The sequence below is a fragment of the Dermacentor albipictus genome, chromosome 2, assembly GCF_038994185.2.
Source record: "Dermacentor albipictus isolate Rhodes 1998 colony chromosome 2, USDA_Dalb.pri_finalv2, whole genome shotgun sequence".
NCBI classification, from domain to species: domain Eukaryota; kingdom Metazoa; phylum Arthropoda; class Arachnida; order Ixodida; family Ixodidae; genus Dermacentor; species Dermacentor albipictus.
The window spans coordinates 18295654-18313573 of NC_091822.1; the positions used below are offsets into that span (position 1 = coordinate 18295654).

Consider the following 17920-nt stretch of genomic DNA (forward strand, 5'->3'; position numbering starts at 1 on the left):
CGACAGGAATGCTATTTTCTGGCATAGGAAGTGGAAGTCGAGTGAGTTGGTGTTGATTCACTATTAATAGTGATTGGTGTGATCACTTCGTTCTTGTGCGTTCTCTTTCTGTCGCGCTGTTGTTAATAAAGCATGGCAGTTGTCTGTTTTTCTTACTGGAAGCTTTCAAATGGCACATGAGCGGCTGAGATGTGCATCTGATGGCGAGCACATAAGACGCCAGTCCCGCCTCCGAGATCTGCCAGTGCACCGCACGCAGCCGTAAGTAGAATCCCATTATCTGCTCCCAAGGGGATCGGAGTCGCGCATACCGTCGACTTATACCATTCTCCAAGTGCCATCACATGTTTTAGAATGGCGTCAAATGTTTCATCGCCTTGCAGAGAAGCCACCTTCACCAAGCTGACGCCAATTTTTCATTACCTTCTATGAACACCGCATTTCAGTGCTTCCGCAACACTCTCGGCATAACATCAATGGCGTGCAATGTCATGAGTAGCTTGACGTGACATGAATGACATGCCCGCTAGACATATCATGACATAAATGACGTGATACGGATGACATACTAGGATGAGTGATATTACATAAATGACATGAAATGTAATGAGCTAGGAGAAGATTAACCGAGGGGCCCGATTTTTATTATTTATATCATGAGAATCCAATAAACAAAGACGCCACGGACAACAAGGGGGAATTACTTGCACTTACTAACTGAACTACATAAATGATAAATTACTAGCAATGAAAGGGGATGAAAAAACAAATTGCCGCAGATGGGGAACGATCTGAAGCCTTCGCATTACGCGTGCGATACTCTGTCCACTTGAGCTACCGCGTCGCCGTTTCCCCATCCGCTTTCTTGGGTATTTATGTTTACTACTACAACTAACCGTGGGAGTGTTAGCCAGCGCCACCACTAACAAACCTAGGCGGCGGATGTGGAACATCCTTTCTGCCGTAGGCGTCCTGAGTGCGTGATCTTTTTGGGTTAGGAGGTAGCTTTCGCTCGCTTTCTCTTATCTAAATACACCTAAAAGGAGAATTCGTTTTTCTCGGCAACCACCGCACCAAATTTGGGGAGGGTTGTTGCGTTTAGAAAAAATACATAAAATCTAGTGACTGTTGGTTTCGAATTTTTTATTTAGGTCTTCAATTTTTTATTAAAATTGGCAAAAATTGAAAATTTTCAGGAAACAAAACCATCACATTTACAACTCTGTTACAACTCTGTAACTCAGCAATCAAAAATCATATCAAAATTATGTGAATTGCGTGTGATAGTACATCTAAAGCGGACAAAATTGATATGTTACATATGAATTTTAAGAAATTCGGTAATACGGAAATATTATTTTGCAGAACCTTTGTAGACAACGTAACAAATTCACCTAAGATATAAAATGACATGTTTAATTTGTACGTTTTGAATGCTCCAATGGGTGCCACTTACAGAACCATGATACCTTTGCTTGATGCAGAGTTATTAATTTGTAAACTTCGTGCTTGTATTTTTCTCAAACTTCCGTATTATTGAAAATATTTCTAACAAAATACAGGCTCTAAATTGAAATTCCGCTTCCAACACTCACTGCGATTTGACTTCCTTTCTCAAATGCAAGAAATTTCATTAAAATCGGAGCAGGGGTTATCTCAGAAAAGCGTTTTTCCTTTTTACATGTATTTGAATAGGCCGCGTCTGTGTTCGGCCCAAGCTAAAGCTTTCTCTTAAAGCAACTGGTCAATAAATCTACACACGCTACCTGAAGGTATCAATGTTGCCGGATTCAAGACCCTCGTTATGTAAGGAACGAGAAGGAAGGGGATTAACCAAGGGTACCAATTTTTATTATTCACATCATGAGAAGCCAACAAACAAAGTCTGTAACTCTAATGGTCCAATGGTCCACCGGCTGTGTTCGCTACAGTCTACTATCACCCACCCAGATCCCTTTCTTCTCTTATAGTAAAATAGAACATCGGCTATCACCGTTTTCTCCCTGATCCACACTGTTCTCTTCCTGTCACTTAAAGTTACGCCTAACATATCTTGTTCCGTCGCCCTTTGACGGGTCCTTAAGATGTCCTCGAGCGTCTCGTTCTTGAGCTATCACATGACGTGATGTAAATCAAGTTACAAAACTAATATGATAAAATACATGTCATGTAATTTGTGTCATCTTTCACGAAACAATCACGTCGGCTGTAAAGTTTGACAAGTACTAAGATGGGTACCCAAACGAACGCCCTATTCTGGCATTCTAGTAATCGCCAGAGAAAGGACCGTTTGAGGTTCTTGGTGACGTGCCTCAGATCAATCTTTTTTTGGGGTGTGCAGAGTGCAATGCACTAATCCTCATAAACTTGAAAATGCTTGAATAAACGTGTAGTGGCTTCCCCTGGGGGATTGCGCGATCATTCTTTTTAATACATGTTGGCGATGCAATGCATCTATTTGTTATAGTATTACATACATACTTGTATATTACCCGCCATGGTTGCTCAGTGGCTATGGTGTTGGGCTACTGAGCACGAGGTCGCGGGATCGAATCCCGGCCACGGCGGCCGCATTTCGATGGGGGCGAAATGCGAAAACACCCGTGTACTTAGATTTAGGTGCACGTTAAAGAACCCCAGGTAGTCAAAATTTCCGGAGTCCTCACCTACGGCGTGCCTCATAATCAGAAAGTGGTTTTGGCACGTAAAACCGTATAATTAATTAATACTTGTATATTGTTATGGGTATTGTATGATCTTATTGGAGTATATATTGGAGTGCTATGTATATGTTATTACTGCGGTTTATAGCACTATTACTTGTACTATGGCATTGTACAGTACGTATACTTACCCGTGTGCATGTGCATGTTGTTAAAACTTCCCTAATTGTCACTACTGCCCATTACCGGCACTCCTGGTCTTCGACAAGCTGTTTGTTTAGAGCTCGCATGTCAGGGGGAGCATTCAAGACAGCGTTGTATGTGTTGTGACTAAAATCTGAATGGAATATGAAGCTGTGACGGTTCATGGTCATTCAGCAGGATGACCGTGAAGAAGGAAATAAAGTGCGCGCGACTAGGAAATTAATCCCAATGTTCGCTTTCACACCACGACCTTTTGATCCCATTAAGTTGATAGGATTAACCTGAGCCGCACTATGAGCACGTACAGAAAGGGGATCAACATCCCGAAGTACACAGGAGAAGAAAACTTCCCTTTGGAGAAATAGCTATGCTTCTTTGAAGCAAAGGTGCAAGCCACAGTATGACTGGAGCGAGACAAGTTCAACCACTGCAGCGATCATTTAAAAGGTGAGGCTATGGTGGCTAGAAGGGGATGGGGACGTCAGCACCCGCATATCCGCCAAGAAAGCGTGATAGTCTGTTGCAAGCGCTGTAGCGAATGCCGCCACGGCGCTGCTGTAAGCTTGTCGGTGCGATCACGTGATAATGACGTGGCGGCGCGCGCTTTCTGGCTCGCGGTTAGAAGCATCTGAAATCGTGTGCAGTTTCCCGCGTCATCTGGACAGTGGTTCCTTCTGATCGTGGCTGCCAGCGTGCTGTCTCCTTTATGACAAGATGTGGTTCGCTGCTGACACGTAAGTGCTGACCTCAGCCGGCCAGATGAACTCCAGCGCAAAGAATACGAAGCAGCGTCATGCCTCGCTCCCTGCTTCACGACCGGCTTTGTGTCGTCGAGGCCGCAGGGTCAGCGTGTGTTTCTCTTTTCTGTGCCCAAGGACCCAGCGCAATATGAAGCTTGGTGTCGAGCCGTACCCCGTGCCGACAAATCTTTGCACACGAACTCGCCTCTATGTGAGCGTCATTTCGACGAGCAGTTTATTGAGCGTTGTTTCACGCACGTGACAAACGGCGAAATAGTTAAGACTGCACCATCCAGCATGCTGCCATGGTGGTGCAAGCTAGGGATTACACAGTCATGGCTGGCTACATTGCAAGTTCATTGCAAGTACCAATTCTGTAGAGTGCAACAAGCAGCTCCTACAAGGCGAGAAAAAATCAGTTCTAGCTGTAGCATCCCTCATTGCTGCTGTTAAGCCAGGAAGCTGACTGTACCCACCAGCCAAGCTCAATGAACTCGTGACCGCTCTTGAAAACACTTTCACTCTCTGCTTTAGAGTGAGAGAAGTCAAAAGTGACAGCATCATGGATTCGGTTTACTTCCTGCAGTTAAGAAAGCTTAACCTGCTTAGCTTCCCTGGCCACAGTAGGTCCTTCAAAAAAAAATTTTTTACTCTGATGTATTTACTAGGCTCCACTTTCATGTCAATGGCCAGAACTGCAAGCGAAGTACGAAGCAAGAAAGAATGACATTGTTAAAACTCAGACGGGTGCTCTATGTTCCATACTGTAACTTCAAGCTCGATCGCTTCAATTTTTTTTATTTAGTGGAAAGTCATATCTCTGCTTCCCCATTTATTAGTGGCTAGCGATGCACTGTGGGTGTGCAATGTTTTATTTTTTGTCTTTCTAATTAGACGCGAACATGTGTAAACGTGATGTCTTTTTTTATTTAATTACCCTGAATTTAAAATGTGCATTCATCATCATCATCATTATCAGCCAATGTTATGTCTACTGCAGGGCGAAGGCCTCTCCCTGTCAACTCCTATTAACCCTATCCTGCGCCATCCGATTCCAACTGCCACCCGTCAATTTCCTCATTTCGTCGCACCACTTACTCTTCGGTCATCCTCTACTGCGCTTCCCTTCTCTTGGTGCCCATTCGGTCACCCTAATGGTCCAACGGTTATCTAATCCGCGCATTACATGACCTGCCAAGCGCCATTTCTTTCTCTCAATGTCATTTACAATATCGTTTATACCCGTTTAATCTCTGATCCAAACCGCTCTCTTTCTGTCTCTTAAAGTTATGCCTAGCATTCATCGTTCCATCGCTCTTTGCGCGGTCCTTAACTTGTTCTCAAGCTTCTTTGTCAATATCCAAGTCTCTGCCCTATATGTCAGCACACGTAAAATGTACTGATTGTTTACCTTCCTTTTCTATGATAACGGTTAGCTTCCAGTCAGGCGCTCACGATGTGTGCCGTGTGCGATCCAACCCATTTTTATTTTTCTGTGAATTTCCGTCTCATGCTCAAGGGTTCCCTGTGATTAGTTGACGTACATAAACGTACTCCTTCCCAGACTCCAGAGGCTGACTTGCGATCCTGAAGTTTTGTTCCCTCGCCCGGTAGCTCAGCAATATCTTTGCCTCCTGCATAATTATCTTCAACCCCACTCTTACACTGTCCCTATTAAGGTCCTCAATCATTTGTTGCAACTCCTCTGCAGAGTTGGTGAATAGAACAATGTCAACGGCAAACCGAAGGTTGCTGAGGTATTCGCCGTCGATCCTTACTCCTAAACATTCCCAGTTTAATAGCTTGAACACTTCTTCCAAGCACGGAGTGAATAACATAGGAGACATTGTGTCTCTTTGTCTGACCCCTTTCTTTATAAGTATCTTCCTACTTTTCATGTGTAGAATTAAGGCGACTGTGGAATCTATGTAGTTATTTTCCAGGGTATTTACGTAAGCGGTCTGTACTTCTTGATTACGCTGTGCCTCTATGCGTGCTGGTATCTCTACTCAATCAAATGCTTTTTCGTAATCTATGAAAGCCATACAGAAGGCTTATTGTACTCTGCGGATTTCTCTATAACCTGATTAATGACGTGGATGTGATGCACTGTAGAGTATCCCTTCCTGAAGTCAGCCGGTTCCTTTCGTTGACTAAAGTTCAGTGCTGCCCTTATTCTATAGGGGATTATTATGGCAAATATCTTATATAATACCTAGAGTAAGCTAATGGACGTATAATTGTTCAGCTCTGTAACGTCATTTTGTTGATTAGTGTAATGTTGGTACTCCAGTTTTCTGGGACCCTTGCAGTCGATAGGCACTTTGTGTAGAGAGCCGCCAGTTTTTCAAGCAATATGTCTCTCCTATCCTTTATTAAATCTACTTTTATTCAATTTTCTTCTGCCGGTTTTCCCCGTTTCATGTCTTGCAAGGCCCTTCTGACCTCCTTTCTAATTGGAGGAGGAGTTTTTGTCTCCAGTTCATTATTGTTTCGAATGGAGCACTCCCGGGTATTCAGGGTACTGTACAGGTCAGTTCAGGACTCTTCCGCTGCTTTTATTACACCTTAGAGATTGCTGATTATATTACCCTGCTTATGTTTCAGTGCATACTTCTTGGTTTGTCATACGCCAAATTTCCTTCTCACTCGTTTCAGGCTACGTCCTTCTTTTACGGCTTATTCAGTCTTTCTCATGTTATAATTTTGAAAATGACCTATTTTCGCCTTGTTGATCAGTTTTGACACTTCCGCGAATTCTATCTTATCTCTTGAGTTGGACACTTTTATTCTTTGTCGTTTCTTTATTAGGTCCTTTGTTACTTTGGAGAGCTTGCCTACGGGTTGCCTTGGTGCCTTTCCTCCCACTTTAATTTCTGCCTCTGAAGCCAGCCTCGTTAGCTTTCATTCATTACCTCTATGTCATCATCAGCATCTCTCTGTTCTAAGGCTGCACATTTGTTTGCAAGTACCAGCCTAAATTTGTCTGCGTTTACTTTTACTGCCTCTAAGTTGACCTGTTTCTTCTTGACCAATTTCACTCTTTCTCTGTTCAAATTGAGGTGAATTCCCGCCCTCACTAAGCAATGATCCCTGCACTTTACCCTACCTATTACTTCTACATCCTGCGTTATGCTGGGATTGGCAGAAATTATGCAATCAGTTTCACCATTAGGGCATTTCCAGGTCCATTTTCTGTTAGTACGTTTTCTGAAAAAGTTGTCCATTATTCTCAGCTTATTCCTTTCTGCGAATTCTACCAGCATCTTTGCTCTAGCGTTTCTCGAATCGACGCCGTAGTTGCCAATTGTCTGTACAGCCGCCTGCTTTTCCCCCACTTTTGCACTGAAGTAGCCAATTACTACGGTATTCCGAGTTTCCACTTTTCTCAACGCTAATTCAACATCTTCATAAAGCTGATCGACTTCCTCATCGTCGTGACTGGATGTTGGAGCGCAGGCTTGTACTAATTTTAATCTGTACCTCTTATTAAGTTTGATCACGACTAATGCTGTAAAATTCGTTAATGTTGCCCGCTATGTCCTTATGAATTAGGAATCCTAGCTGGTATTTATTCTTATCAGGGATACCTCTATAGCAGAAGACATGGGCCTATAACGTAAAACTATTCCAATATACTTTTGCTTCACTCTATTCACGTCAAATCTGCGTAACCGCAGACGCAATCATCGGGCGGTCACCCGCAGGGTTGTCTCAACATACCAATCAAACGCTCTCCTTGTTCATAGGAGGTCACTTTTGTTTGCTTGAAAAACGAACAACATTGCCTACACTTAACGGATTGTGTGATCTAATTGGCTCACAAGAGACGAGAAGCACGCTCAAGGGGAGATGGATTCGATGGGGCCGAGCCACTGCACTGAAATTCGAGAACCGGATGAAGAGGGTGGTGTCGGCGACTGTGGTTGGTCCGCTTTCTCTTACTTAGCTTACGATGGCTCGTTAACGATCCCGGCGGATTGCAACGGAAGCTTAAGAATGACGCAAAAACGGATCCGAAGCAAAGAAAAGTTGGCAGAACGAGGTCGTAAACGTGTCGTAAGTGCGCGAAAACGTTACATTGCCACGCAAAAAGTTTTATTACACGCAAATAAACCCATGCTTTCCGGCAGGTGCGATTAGCTAGTGCCTCAGCGATCGGCGACAGCCATCTTTTACTCCTTTCGGAACGGTGCCGCCTGTTGGCTATTCAGAAGAAAATTCAGTTTTGTTCGGCATATTAATGCATCTTTAACGTGTACACGTCACTTTGACGCGGTGAGATGTTTGGTTTTGTCATGTCGCGTGACATGCAGGTGAAGTTGGTGTAGACCAAAAATTTTTGAGCAATAGCCGAGGGCTAATTACGAAAAGGCCTCGAATCAGAAATAACTATTTTTCTTTTGTTCGGTCCAATCACGCATCATTAGCGTGTACAGGTCATATCAGATAGACGTATCGTGACAGACAGGTGAAATGGGAGTGGTCCAAAAAAAATTTTCACCAATCGCAGAGGGCTCATTGCAGAATTGCAACAGAAAAGTTTAGAATAGTTTTACGTTATAGTGCCCCGTGTCCGTTATTTAGCAATGTATAAGCCTCACCAGTTCTTCTAATCCCACTAAGGCCAATAACATCGCAAACAACGTCTGATTATTCCTGAAAGACTCCTGCTAAGCTACCCTCACTAATAATATGGTGTGCGAAAAACGTTTACTATGATTTCATTTGCTTGTTCAGAACTCCAGCCACTTCTTAGTGGGAAGTAAGCTGATGCCTTGTACTCAAAAACACTGGAAGGATCCACCAATAAAATATTTAGTCACACCGAAATTCCACGCAGGTGAAGTCTCGGACAGGCAACCAATTGCGTTCGGTGGTTAAAATTGCATTGTATTATTGTCGCGCTCAGTTAGCATTTAATCAGCTAAACCATCACATGAGGCAGCATAACTGAAAAGGCCCCGCGTTGCGCGCACGGCAAGTCCAAGGCCAGCCGCACCTACCGAACATCGCAATACGGCCAACAGCGCCACCTACGCCCGGCTTGAAATAGAGGAGCGCATAAGGGTTGGCGTCCCCTCCCCAATCTTGCCACCATAGTAACCCCTTCCGCTGGTATTGGACCGAGGTTTTCGACACGAACGAATCAAAGAAAGCATGCCTGAACGCTTCGCTGTGCCCATTGGCGATCCGTTCCACCGGATAGTACAATGTATAATAAAGAGAGGGCAACCAATTAAGCAGTGTTACCAAGAAAAAGCACAATTGGGCCTCCTCGCCGACTTCAAGGACGCGCTCATCGTTTCAGGCTTGACTGACAGTGTACCTCCAGAAATGGACTTGCATCTTGCTACGAAGACATTCTCAATGCCATGATGTGGCTTGCCATTGCACTAGGAGCAAAGTCGTCTTTGCAACGCGTCGAGATTCACAGCTCAGCAAGGCGGGCAAGGCATAGTGTAATCCTGTTGCGAAGCGACATGACTCTGCAGTATCGCCACACAGGCACCCAGGTGAGTCCCCACACTGTGTCTCAGCTGGACTGAGGTGGCAGCTTCACTTGCACAAGGAATGCCATTGTGTGAAAGTTTTTTCGCCATTGCCGCGGGCCAGGAAAACGAGGAGAGCGAAGCAAAGCTATGTTGGTACAGATTGATGCACCAGTGAACGCGAATACTGTGAGCATGAGCGCGACTCTGAGTTTCATTTGTGTCATCTGTATTATTTCTTGTGAATTTTTAATATCTTATTGTTCACTTGTTTTTTTTGTGTAACTTCTTTTTGTCTTGCAATAGCCCCATAACTCCTCCAATAGCCCCATAAAGGGGGTGTAGTATGTATGAGTAAATAAATAAATAAAATAAAATAGTTACCACCACCTGCATCAACGGGACTATGTCCAAGGACCTAAAACTGTCATTCCTAAAAAAATTTAATGCATCGCTGTTTAACAAGTGACTTCATCAACAGGAACTTTGGGTGGCGTGAAAATAGAACTACAAATAGGAAACTTCAAGAAAGTCCAAGTACGCGTGCTGCGTGGCAAACAAACGAAAGTGTTACTTGTATTTGATAACGGCCGCTTTTTCAAACTCTCCTTGAACCTCAACAGCATGACTTCGTATCAAGGCCAGGGCCGGATTAAGGAAAATGGGGGCCCTCGGCTAATGCGCATGCCGGCCCCCTTTTCCTATAGTGACCATCCCCCCCTTTCGCCTGCTACGCTTTTGGCAATTGGCCATGTTTAATTTTAATTCCACCAAAAAAAAAAGAACGAAGTGTGATCAACGGGATTATTATTGTTGTTATTACTATAAGAAAAACTACAAAACTTGCTTGAAAAGCGTGCTGTTGTAAACACCAACACATATATTCACTTTGTGATTATTCTCCATTCTGCTTTCAGCAAAAGCTAGGCTTTAAGAAAATTTTAGTGCACTCAAGACAAACAAGAACTTAGAAAAGACAACACAGCTCGCATGTCGATCCTTCTGAAGCTAGGCTTTGCTTGCATCTCTAAGTTTAATCCCGTGAGGAGACGCATGGTTGTGTCTAAAACATTCTTTATTAAAATTCAAGCATCAGACTGCAGTAATCGTTATACGCGTTACTCTACAAATTTGCAATAGCTATATACAATATATAGGGCAATACAAACACCATAAAAATGCTCTGGAATACAGATGAAAATTACCAACTGTAATTACAAAACATTATTTCAAAATATTTTCGTTAAAGGTAGGAAAAGCAAGGACGACACCAAATAAACGTGGAACTATCAAAAACCACAAAAACACAGTTCTTTATAAGCACGCTAAATATCACAAGAATAACAAACAAGAGACGAACAACGAAGATTCGAATATATTGAATTACACTGCTCCGCGTTTTATTGGCAACGTGGAGGCTGGCAGGCGACACAACGAACTTATTGGACCTATTCATCTATAGCGCAAACAGTCCTCTTTTAAAATGGCATCTTTCGCGCCTTTGCTTTGGCAAAATCACATAGAGTCTGTTCGAAGGATAGATCACGGAAGAGGTCACTTTCAATGGACATGATAACAAGCGACTTCACCTTGTTGTCAAGGAGGCTCGAACGAAGGCGATTTTTTATCAGCGACAACTTGGAAAACAATCGTTTGGTCTCACAGTTTGCCACAGGTATGTTTAAGGACATTCGAAAAGCAATAGAAAGGTTTGGAAACACATCAATAAGCTTTCTTTCGTGCAGCAACTTCCTTATTCCCAGGGGACTCATGTCCTGGCACACAGAGTTGTGCAGAAAGTTCGCAAACTGATCGATTTCAGCGGAAAATGCTGGCTCCAAATGATTTTTGTAGGTTTTCACCAACTTCTTAGCCTGCTGTGCAAGAGAGGCCTCACTTCCAACTACTGTCAGCAATTTTAAGAATCCGAATCTTTCGCAGAGTTCACTGTAGGCTGCCTTTCACACTCGCAAAGCAAAGCCTAGACTGTCAAGTACAACATTGTAGCTCTACGATAAACGTTTTTCTACCTTGTAGCGCACTCTCGCTTTTTCCGTCCGGGTGCTTACACAAACCGATGCGTTTGCCCTCGTCCTGATAACACTGGCTGGTACTTAGCGTGCGTGCTCTCTCTTCAAAGGTATCAAATAGAGGTCGCAAAGAGTTAGCGAAGCCTTCTAGAGAGCTCAGCAGGTCTGCAACAGTTGACATGTCTAGGCCTGGTTTCTGAAGTGCTACGCTCGTTTCGGCAAAGCGCTCCAAGATTTCTCTCTAGAAAATCACCATGAATGCAGTCTCTAATTTTGTCATTTTCTTGAAGGGAGAGTGAGCTTCGTTACTAGTGTCACCGTTTTCTTCCTCGTTCTTTGATGTAGCTTTAAGGTAACACAAGACTGCATTGAAATTTTTCAGAATGGCCTTACATGATTCGGCGTGTATTGACCACCTGGTCTCAGAGAGACTTTTCGAAACAAGCTGCTGGCCAGTGTCGCCCATGCTGTACAAAAGATACCTCCATCGCTTAGGTGAGGCAGCAAAAAACACATTCAGCCTCTGAATTACAGTGAAAAATTTGACTGCCTCAAGGCAACTGTCAACGCTACACGTGCCAAGTAAGTTCAGTGAATGACCAGCACATGGGATGCAGACTGCCAATTCGATCAGGCGTTTGATTTGAGCTTGCAGTCTTTATATTTTCCTGACATATTGCTCGAATTATCATAAGCTTGGCCCCTACAATCATCAAGTGATATGCCATTTGTCGTCAAGAGGGACATCACGGTATCGAAAAGATACAAGCCGGCATGCGATTCAATTGGAACAACTCCAAGAAAGCGTTTGTAGACTTTCCCATTTAAATAGTATCGTAAAACAACTTACAGCTGATCAACGTGAGTAAGGTGTGGAGTCGAATCAACAGTTAAAGAAAAGCATTTTGCGCGTTTTCACTTCGTCAACGAGACGTTCCTTCTCATCTCGTTGACGAGAAGGAACGTCTTCCCATGGGAGGGGGTAGACGTCTTTGTAATTTCAGACGTTGGTAGTGTACACATAAGTGCCACGTGCTATACTTAACACCACAGGTGACGCCCAGTGACTCAAAGTAGGCTCAATTATGTTTTATAGAGCATTTTGTCCACTTAACATTGAAGCGTTCCGACGCAGAAAGTTGATATGGTCGTCGGTAGATAGGCGTAGCGTCGCAATATATATACATTGCTTGAGCGCGAGCGTCTGGCCAAAAGGTCGGTCGTCTAATTCGAAAATGTCTTGGTAGGACGGTAAAACTTGGCAAAGGTCCTCAGCCTGCGCAGAGGACAGGTTAGCCGCAACAATTTTCCTTATGTTGGGATCGGCGCCCGCGGCTGGCGTGAGGAGTCTGCTAAGCTCGAAAGAGTCATCGGTTGATAAAGCCGCCACTTGACGGTCGCCGAGCGACTCAGCGTTGGTAAGGCCAATACCTTGAGATATAATTTGCTTTGCGAATCTAAAGTTAAAAATAGTCATGCGAGTCTGCTTAGCAGCAAGAGTAAGAACACTGGGAGGCACGGTGACGTCATATTGCAATGAAATGTCGTGCATATGGGTTGATTCATTATTTATGGGGTTTTACGTGCCAAAACCACGATCTCACTATGAGGCACGCCGTAGCGGAGGACTCAAGAAATTTGTACCAGCTGGGGTTCTTTGACATGCTCCTAAATCTAAGTGCACAGTTGTCTTCACATTTAGCCCCCATCGAAATGCGTCCGTCGTGGCCGAGATTCGATCCCATGACCTCGGGCTTAGCAGCCCAACGCCATAACTACTAAGTAACCACGGCGGGTGGACAGAGAGGTGACGAGGTACGCACCATCAGGAAGAGGTGGGGAAGGCGTCAGTCCCGTATAAGCGGTGAATAGAGCCGGTGGGGCGAAAGTGGCACGGGGGTGCGTTGGAAGGTACTGCGAGAATTGGCCACTCAAGGCGAAGGGTAATAGCAGAGCCGTCAATAAGAGCAGAATGCGCGGATAGAAAGTGCAGTGCGAGAATTAGGTCGTGGAGGCAATGAGCAACCATGATGAAAAAGACAGGAGTGTGGCGGCCGGCGATGCTGACAGGTGCCGTACAAATACCGACGATAGGGACAGCAGCCGTCATCCGCAACGCGGACGACTCGTGCTGACGCGGGGTTTAGGAGCTTTCTGATTCGTCGTCGCAAGGCAGCACTCATAAAACAAAGATGTGCTCCTGTATCGATCTTTGCAGTGACAGGATAGCCGTCAACGTGAACGTCCACAAGGTGTTGGTGTTTAGGTAATGTGTGCAGAGCTTTTGAGGACAATGTCGACAACGCAGCTTCACCTCAAGAAGCTGCAATGACTAGTTTTTCGGCGGGGTGTGGGCGGAGGTTGGCGGCGAAGAGAAGCGACGGGGCTGGGGCGAACGAAACTGATGGCGTCGAGGTAAAGGCGAGCTGCCGTAACAAAGGTTTGGAGCTGTGGCATCAGCAGCAGTGAGTTCATGGTGGGTGGCGTGGGAGCAATAGGTCAAAAGGTGCAAAAATAAGTGCCGGCGCACATCTGAGGTGGTGGTGACTATCAGTTGCGGCAATTACGAGCGACGTTGCCGATGCAACACCAGTGGAAGCAGGTGAGCATGTCATCTGGTTACACCGTTCGGACGGGTGACGATATGTGGCGGAAAAGGACTGCCGGAGGACCGCTGAGCTGAGTCGACGAACACACGGAGTTGAGAGCCATGTTCTCAAATTTCTGTCTAACAGGAATCATCCCACTTGTGGCTGCTGGCGCGTCAAGAGACCTCGCGTAGAAGGTTGGCGAACAGACGGCCTCGAGCTCGCGCCAAACAATGCGGGTTACCTCGTCACAGGTGGTGGGCCGGCGCGGGCGACCTTCCCATGTCGACATAGCGGCATTATTTGGTAGTCGTGTTATGCGGTGTGTGCTGCTGCGGCTGCTAGCTTGTTCAGGGCGACGGCACTTCGTTATGATGGCGTCGACATTGGAGACATTGCTGAAAACAAGCAAAGTGAAAGCATAATCCGCAAGTTTGTTAATAGAGTTGCCAGTTTAACTGATTCAGACATGGTGGCGGCAGCTTTGCGGCAAAAAGCCAAGACATCTTGGATGTATGAAACGTAGGGCTCGGTAGGCGTCTGAACACGAGTCGCAATAACCTGTCTTGCGGCAGCCTTGCACCCAAAGGAGTTGCCGAACAGTTCGCGTAGCTTTTCTTGCAGCATATCCCTGCTGGTTATCTCGTGTTCATGCATTTGGAGCCACACGCTTGGGGTGTCACAGAGATAAAAGACATTCGCGAGCATAATAATTCGGTTCCACCTGTTATCTCGATCCGTTCGTACACGCCATGTCCATCCTGGGCAGACAACACACCAGGGTCACGATGATGGGTAACCGTGATGATTGGAGCAGAGCGTCAGCCATTGCTGATGTGCTCTCGTCACCGGGAGGCACGTTGACAAGTTCGGTGTGCCGATCGCTACGGAGCTCCGTGCTGAGGACGGGGAGCGCAAACATCCACGAAAATGTGACGTGTGAAAAGACACGGACTAAAGAGACCCTCTACACGCTATTTACACTGGAGGCCGACCACTGCAGCCAGACACTAGCTCACGCCAAAAGCCGAGACACTAGAATATCCTTCTCGCGGTGGCTCGTCTCTTAAACGTCTGTCAATTGTGTCATAATAATATTGTGCCTGACAAACATCTTCGCTGCTGGAAAGCCGAAGAAATTTGACTCTGAGCGTGGAACAGGATTCAGTGCAGGCGAATTCACACAATTTTTCAAACACAGCACCATTATCTTAGCACCCACCGTGCAACGGTATGAACGAACACACGGTATGAACTACAGCGGAGAAGAGCTGCGGAAAAAGGAGACGTAGACAGGAAAGACGCTCAGGAGACAGTATCTCTTCTCTCCTCGTCTCCTTCAGGAACGCTTTTGCGCTCTCCTTTGCAAAACTCATGTCAAACCAACTAGCCTAACAGCTATCTATTCTAAAACTATAGTGACTCGACTGAAATGCAAAATTATTGAAGAGCCTCGAAAACTATGAATTCAACATTTTCCGGAGGTCATGAAAGAACATGTGTTGTTTAGTGGCGCCAGGTAAGGCCAAAGAGCGCCAGAGCAGGTCGTTTACGAATACAACGGCATGCCACAAGGAGTGACGAGACATTCACCTTCTGTTCTATTGTATAGAATACCTTCTTATCCACTAATGGTATACAGCGAGCCCGTAAATCTGGAAGAAGCAAGAGAGGCTGCAGTTGGTCATTGCCTCGCATACCACAGAAAGAACAAGGTCATATACGAGAAAAAGTTTCTATCAAGGGAACACCGAATTGGTGACTTGGTTCTCTACGAGGCACTGTGGAATCCAAACCAAGGAAAGCTCTTTGCAATGAACGAAAGACCTTACAAAATAAGCTGCAGACCGTCCGCAGTGTATTACTAGATTTACCCATCCGTGATACCCCTACGTAGAACTACCGACATTGCGAATGTCACCAAATTGCGCCGGTATTATTGTCCCAGCCAACTGCGCTTTTCTCTGGGGAGAGGAGCAAACTATGCACGGTTCACGGTCGTTCAACAGCTGGACCATGAAAATGTAAGATTAAGTGCGCGCCACTGAGAAATAAAACCCAGTCTTCGGGTTGACAGCGTGGCGTTTTCGGCTAGGCAACGCAAGCCTCGGCAAAGGCAGGCAGGCAGGGAGGTTCAATGTGCCTAAAGTGCTCAAAAACGCTTCACATTAGTATAGCATGGCACCAGAAACATATAGACGCTGTTCCACACTCGGCTACTGCGATTCCAATGAGTGACTTTAGTCCTTAGCGTGGGAGCGAAATGCCGGAAGCGTGAGTTACTCGGCGCCCTTTGGGAACATATACAGGGACACTCGCCGCGAGGAACCACAGACGCCACATAACCTCAGACACCGAGAATGCCACACTCTACGTCATCCATCACCTTAATGTGACAATTGCGGCAGCCTTCTCATTTTCGGCATCAAAAACTAAAGCTAAAGCCAAAGGGAACTTGAATTCCTACGACCAGCGCTTCATTTATTGGAGCTGTTCATCGCACCCTAAGAAGTTCCGTGCAAAACGGATAACTCAAGGGTTCATCGTCTCACCCATCTTGTAGATCGTCGGATTTTTCGGATGCAGCTGTCCGTTGCCCGGGCTCGGTACCAAGACCACCACGACGACATGAAGCAGAAAACGCCCTCGAGGAGGCGAAATCATAGCGAACTGCTCGGTCCCCAGTCGGGCCTTCTTCTTCGCTCCGAGGAGTAAATGATGGTGATAGTGACATGTTCGCACACACCCACCTTGTGGGGCAGATCACATGTCGGTCATTCGGAGGGAGCAAAGCGTGTGGGGAAGAAGGCACGATTGGGAGTGCCTTAGACTGAATATTAATTAAAGAAATAAAGGTTCAAGACAGCTAGTGAGAATCCGGTAATTGCAGTCAGATTCCCCATCTGGAAAACAATTAGTAATGAAACAAAATCTCAGCTATGATGCGAAAAAACATAACATTGTAATCATCCTATTAGGCATATTGCAGGACGTTCTGCTTGCGTACCACTCAAGTTCTGCTATTATTTGTGCATTTCTTTTCTTTTTTATTACCGTTTATTTCTGTTTGTATTCTTTATGGCCTATGTTTTTACCAATCGTGGGTATGTGCTGCTTGAGGGTAAAATAAGTGAACACACTTAACGGCATGTTTGGTGCATGAGCCTCAACGGCGCAATATATCTTGCAGCAGTGCAAGCAAAGGCGTTGGCGAAAGGGCGGGGTTCGTTGCTCATCGAGTAATCCAAACTTAGGAGAGTATAATTTTTGCGCCATACACTAGACCCTTCAGGTTCCCCAAAATCGATAATAAATCAAACGACAAAGCGAGACACTGTACGCAACTATCCGTGTCCATCGATCAGTCAGTTTATTCCAGCTTCATACAAAAGTGTAGAACCTGAAACTGCGCGTAAGTCACTTCTCACTTGTGATGTTCTTATTACGTGTGAAATTAACACAGGCACTGTGTGCAGAATCCTGCTGTGATCATCTTTTCCGATTTGCCCAAAGGAATAAGGCAAATCCTACGGCCAACTAACGTCGGCGTCAATCATATTCCTTATTTTGTTGTCTGCTTCGTTTTATTTACTGAGCTTTAAAAGCACACTCAACTAATTAGAGTGGCCAGCGCCGCTCTATTCTTGGCGAATATCCTTGTGCACCGTTAGTTTGAGATCATCACCATCATCATTTGCAAACACGACGAGTATTATCCGACATAACCCGGTACAAGCAAAAGCACGCACACACACGTACATGACTGGTCACCAATGGCTAGTCAGACCACAACAGACACAGCTAGAGCACCTTCCTGGGCGTGCTCTGACCTCTACAGAGGTTTTCGATGAGCGGATGTAGACCACTGCAAGGTCGTCCCACGTGAACGAATACATTGGACTTCATTTGGCAAGTACATCGATAGACGGCTATCGAAATGTCGGTCGGTTACTAACCCTTAAGATATGCATGATACGTATAGTTTAAAAGGTGCCCTATGGAAGTCACTCTGCTCCTCTATTTTCATAAGAATACCATATTAAGGGTACAAAATCTTATTAACAAAGAAAGGAAACAGCCATTACAATATTTGGAGATATCAGGCTTAACGAAGTCACCTTGTAAGATAGTACCTTCCGAAAGGACACAAATATAACACGAGACACATAATCTACCACAATACGGACAAATTACAGCATGTAA

General features: G+C 45.2%; 1 protein-coding gene across 2 annotated transcripts in view; it reads right to left on the bottom strand.

The window, feature by feature from the left end:
* LOC135918435 (uncharacterized) overlaps positions 1-16420 on the bottom strand; it is a 72950-nt gene extending 56530 nt beyond the window's left edge. For both annotated transcript variants that reach the window (XM_065452078.2, XM_065452077.2), the window contains exon 1: positions 16270-16420. In XM_065452078.2, the coding sequence (XP_065308150.1) occupies positions 16270-16381 (112 nt within the window). In that variant the 5' untranslated portion in view covers positions 16382-16420. The remainder of the gene's footprint in view (positions 1-16269) is intronic.
* Positions 16421-17920: the final 1500 nt, after the last annotated feature.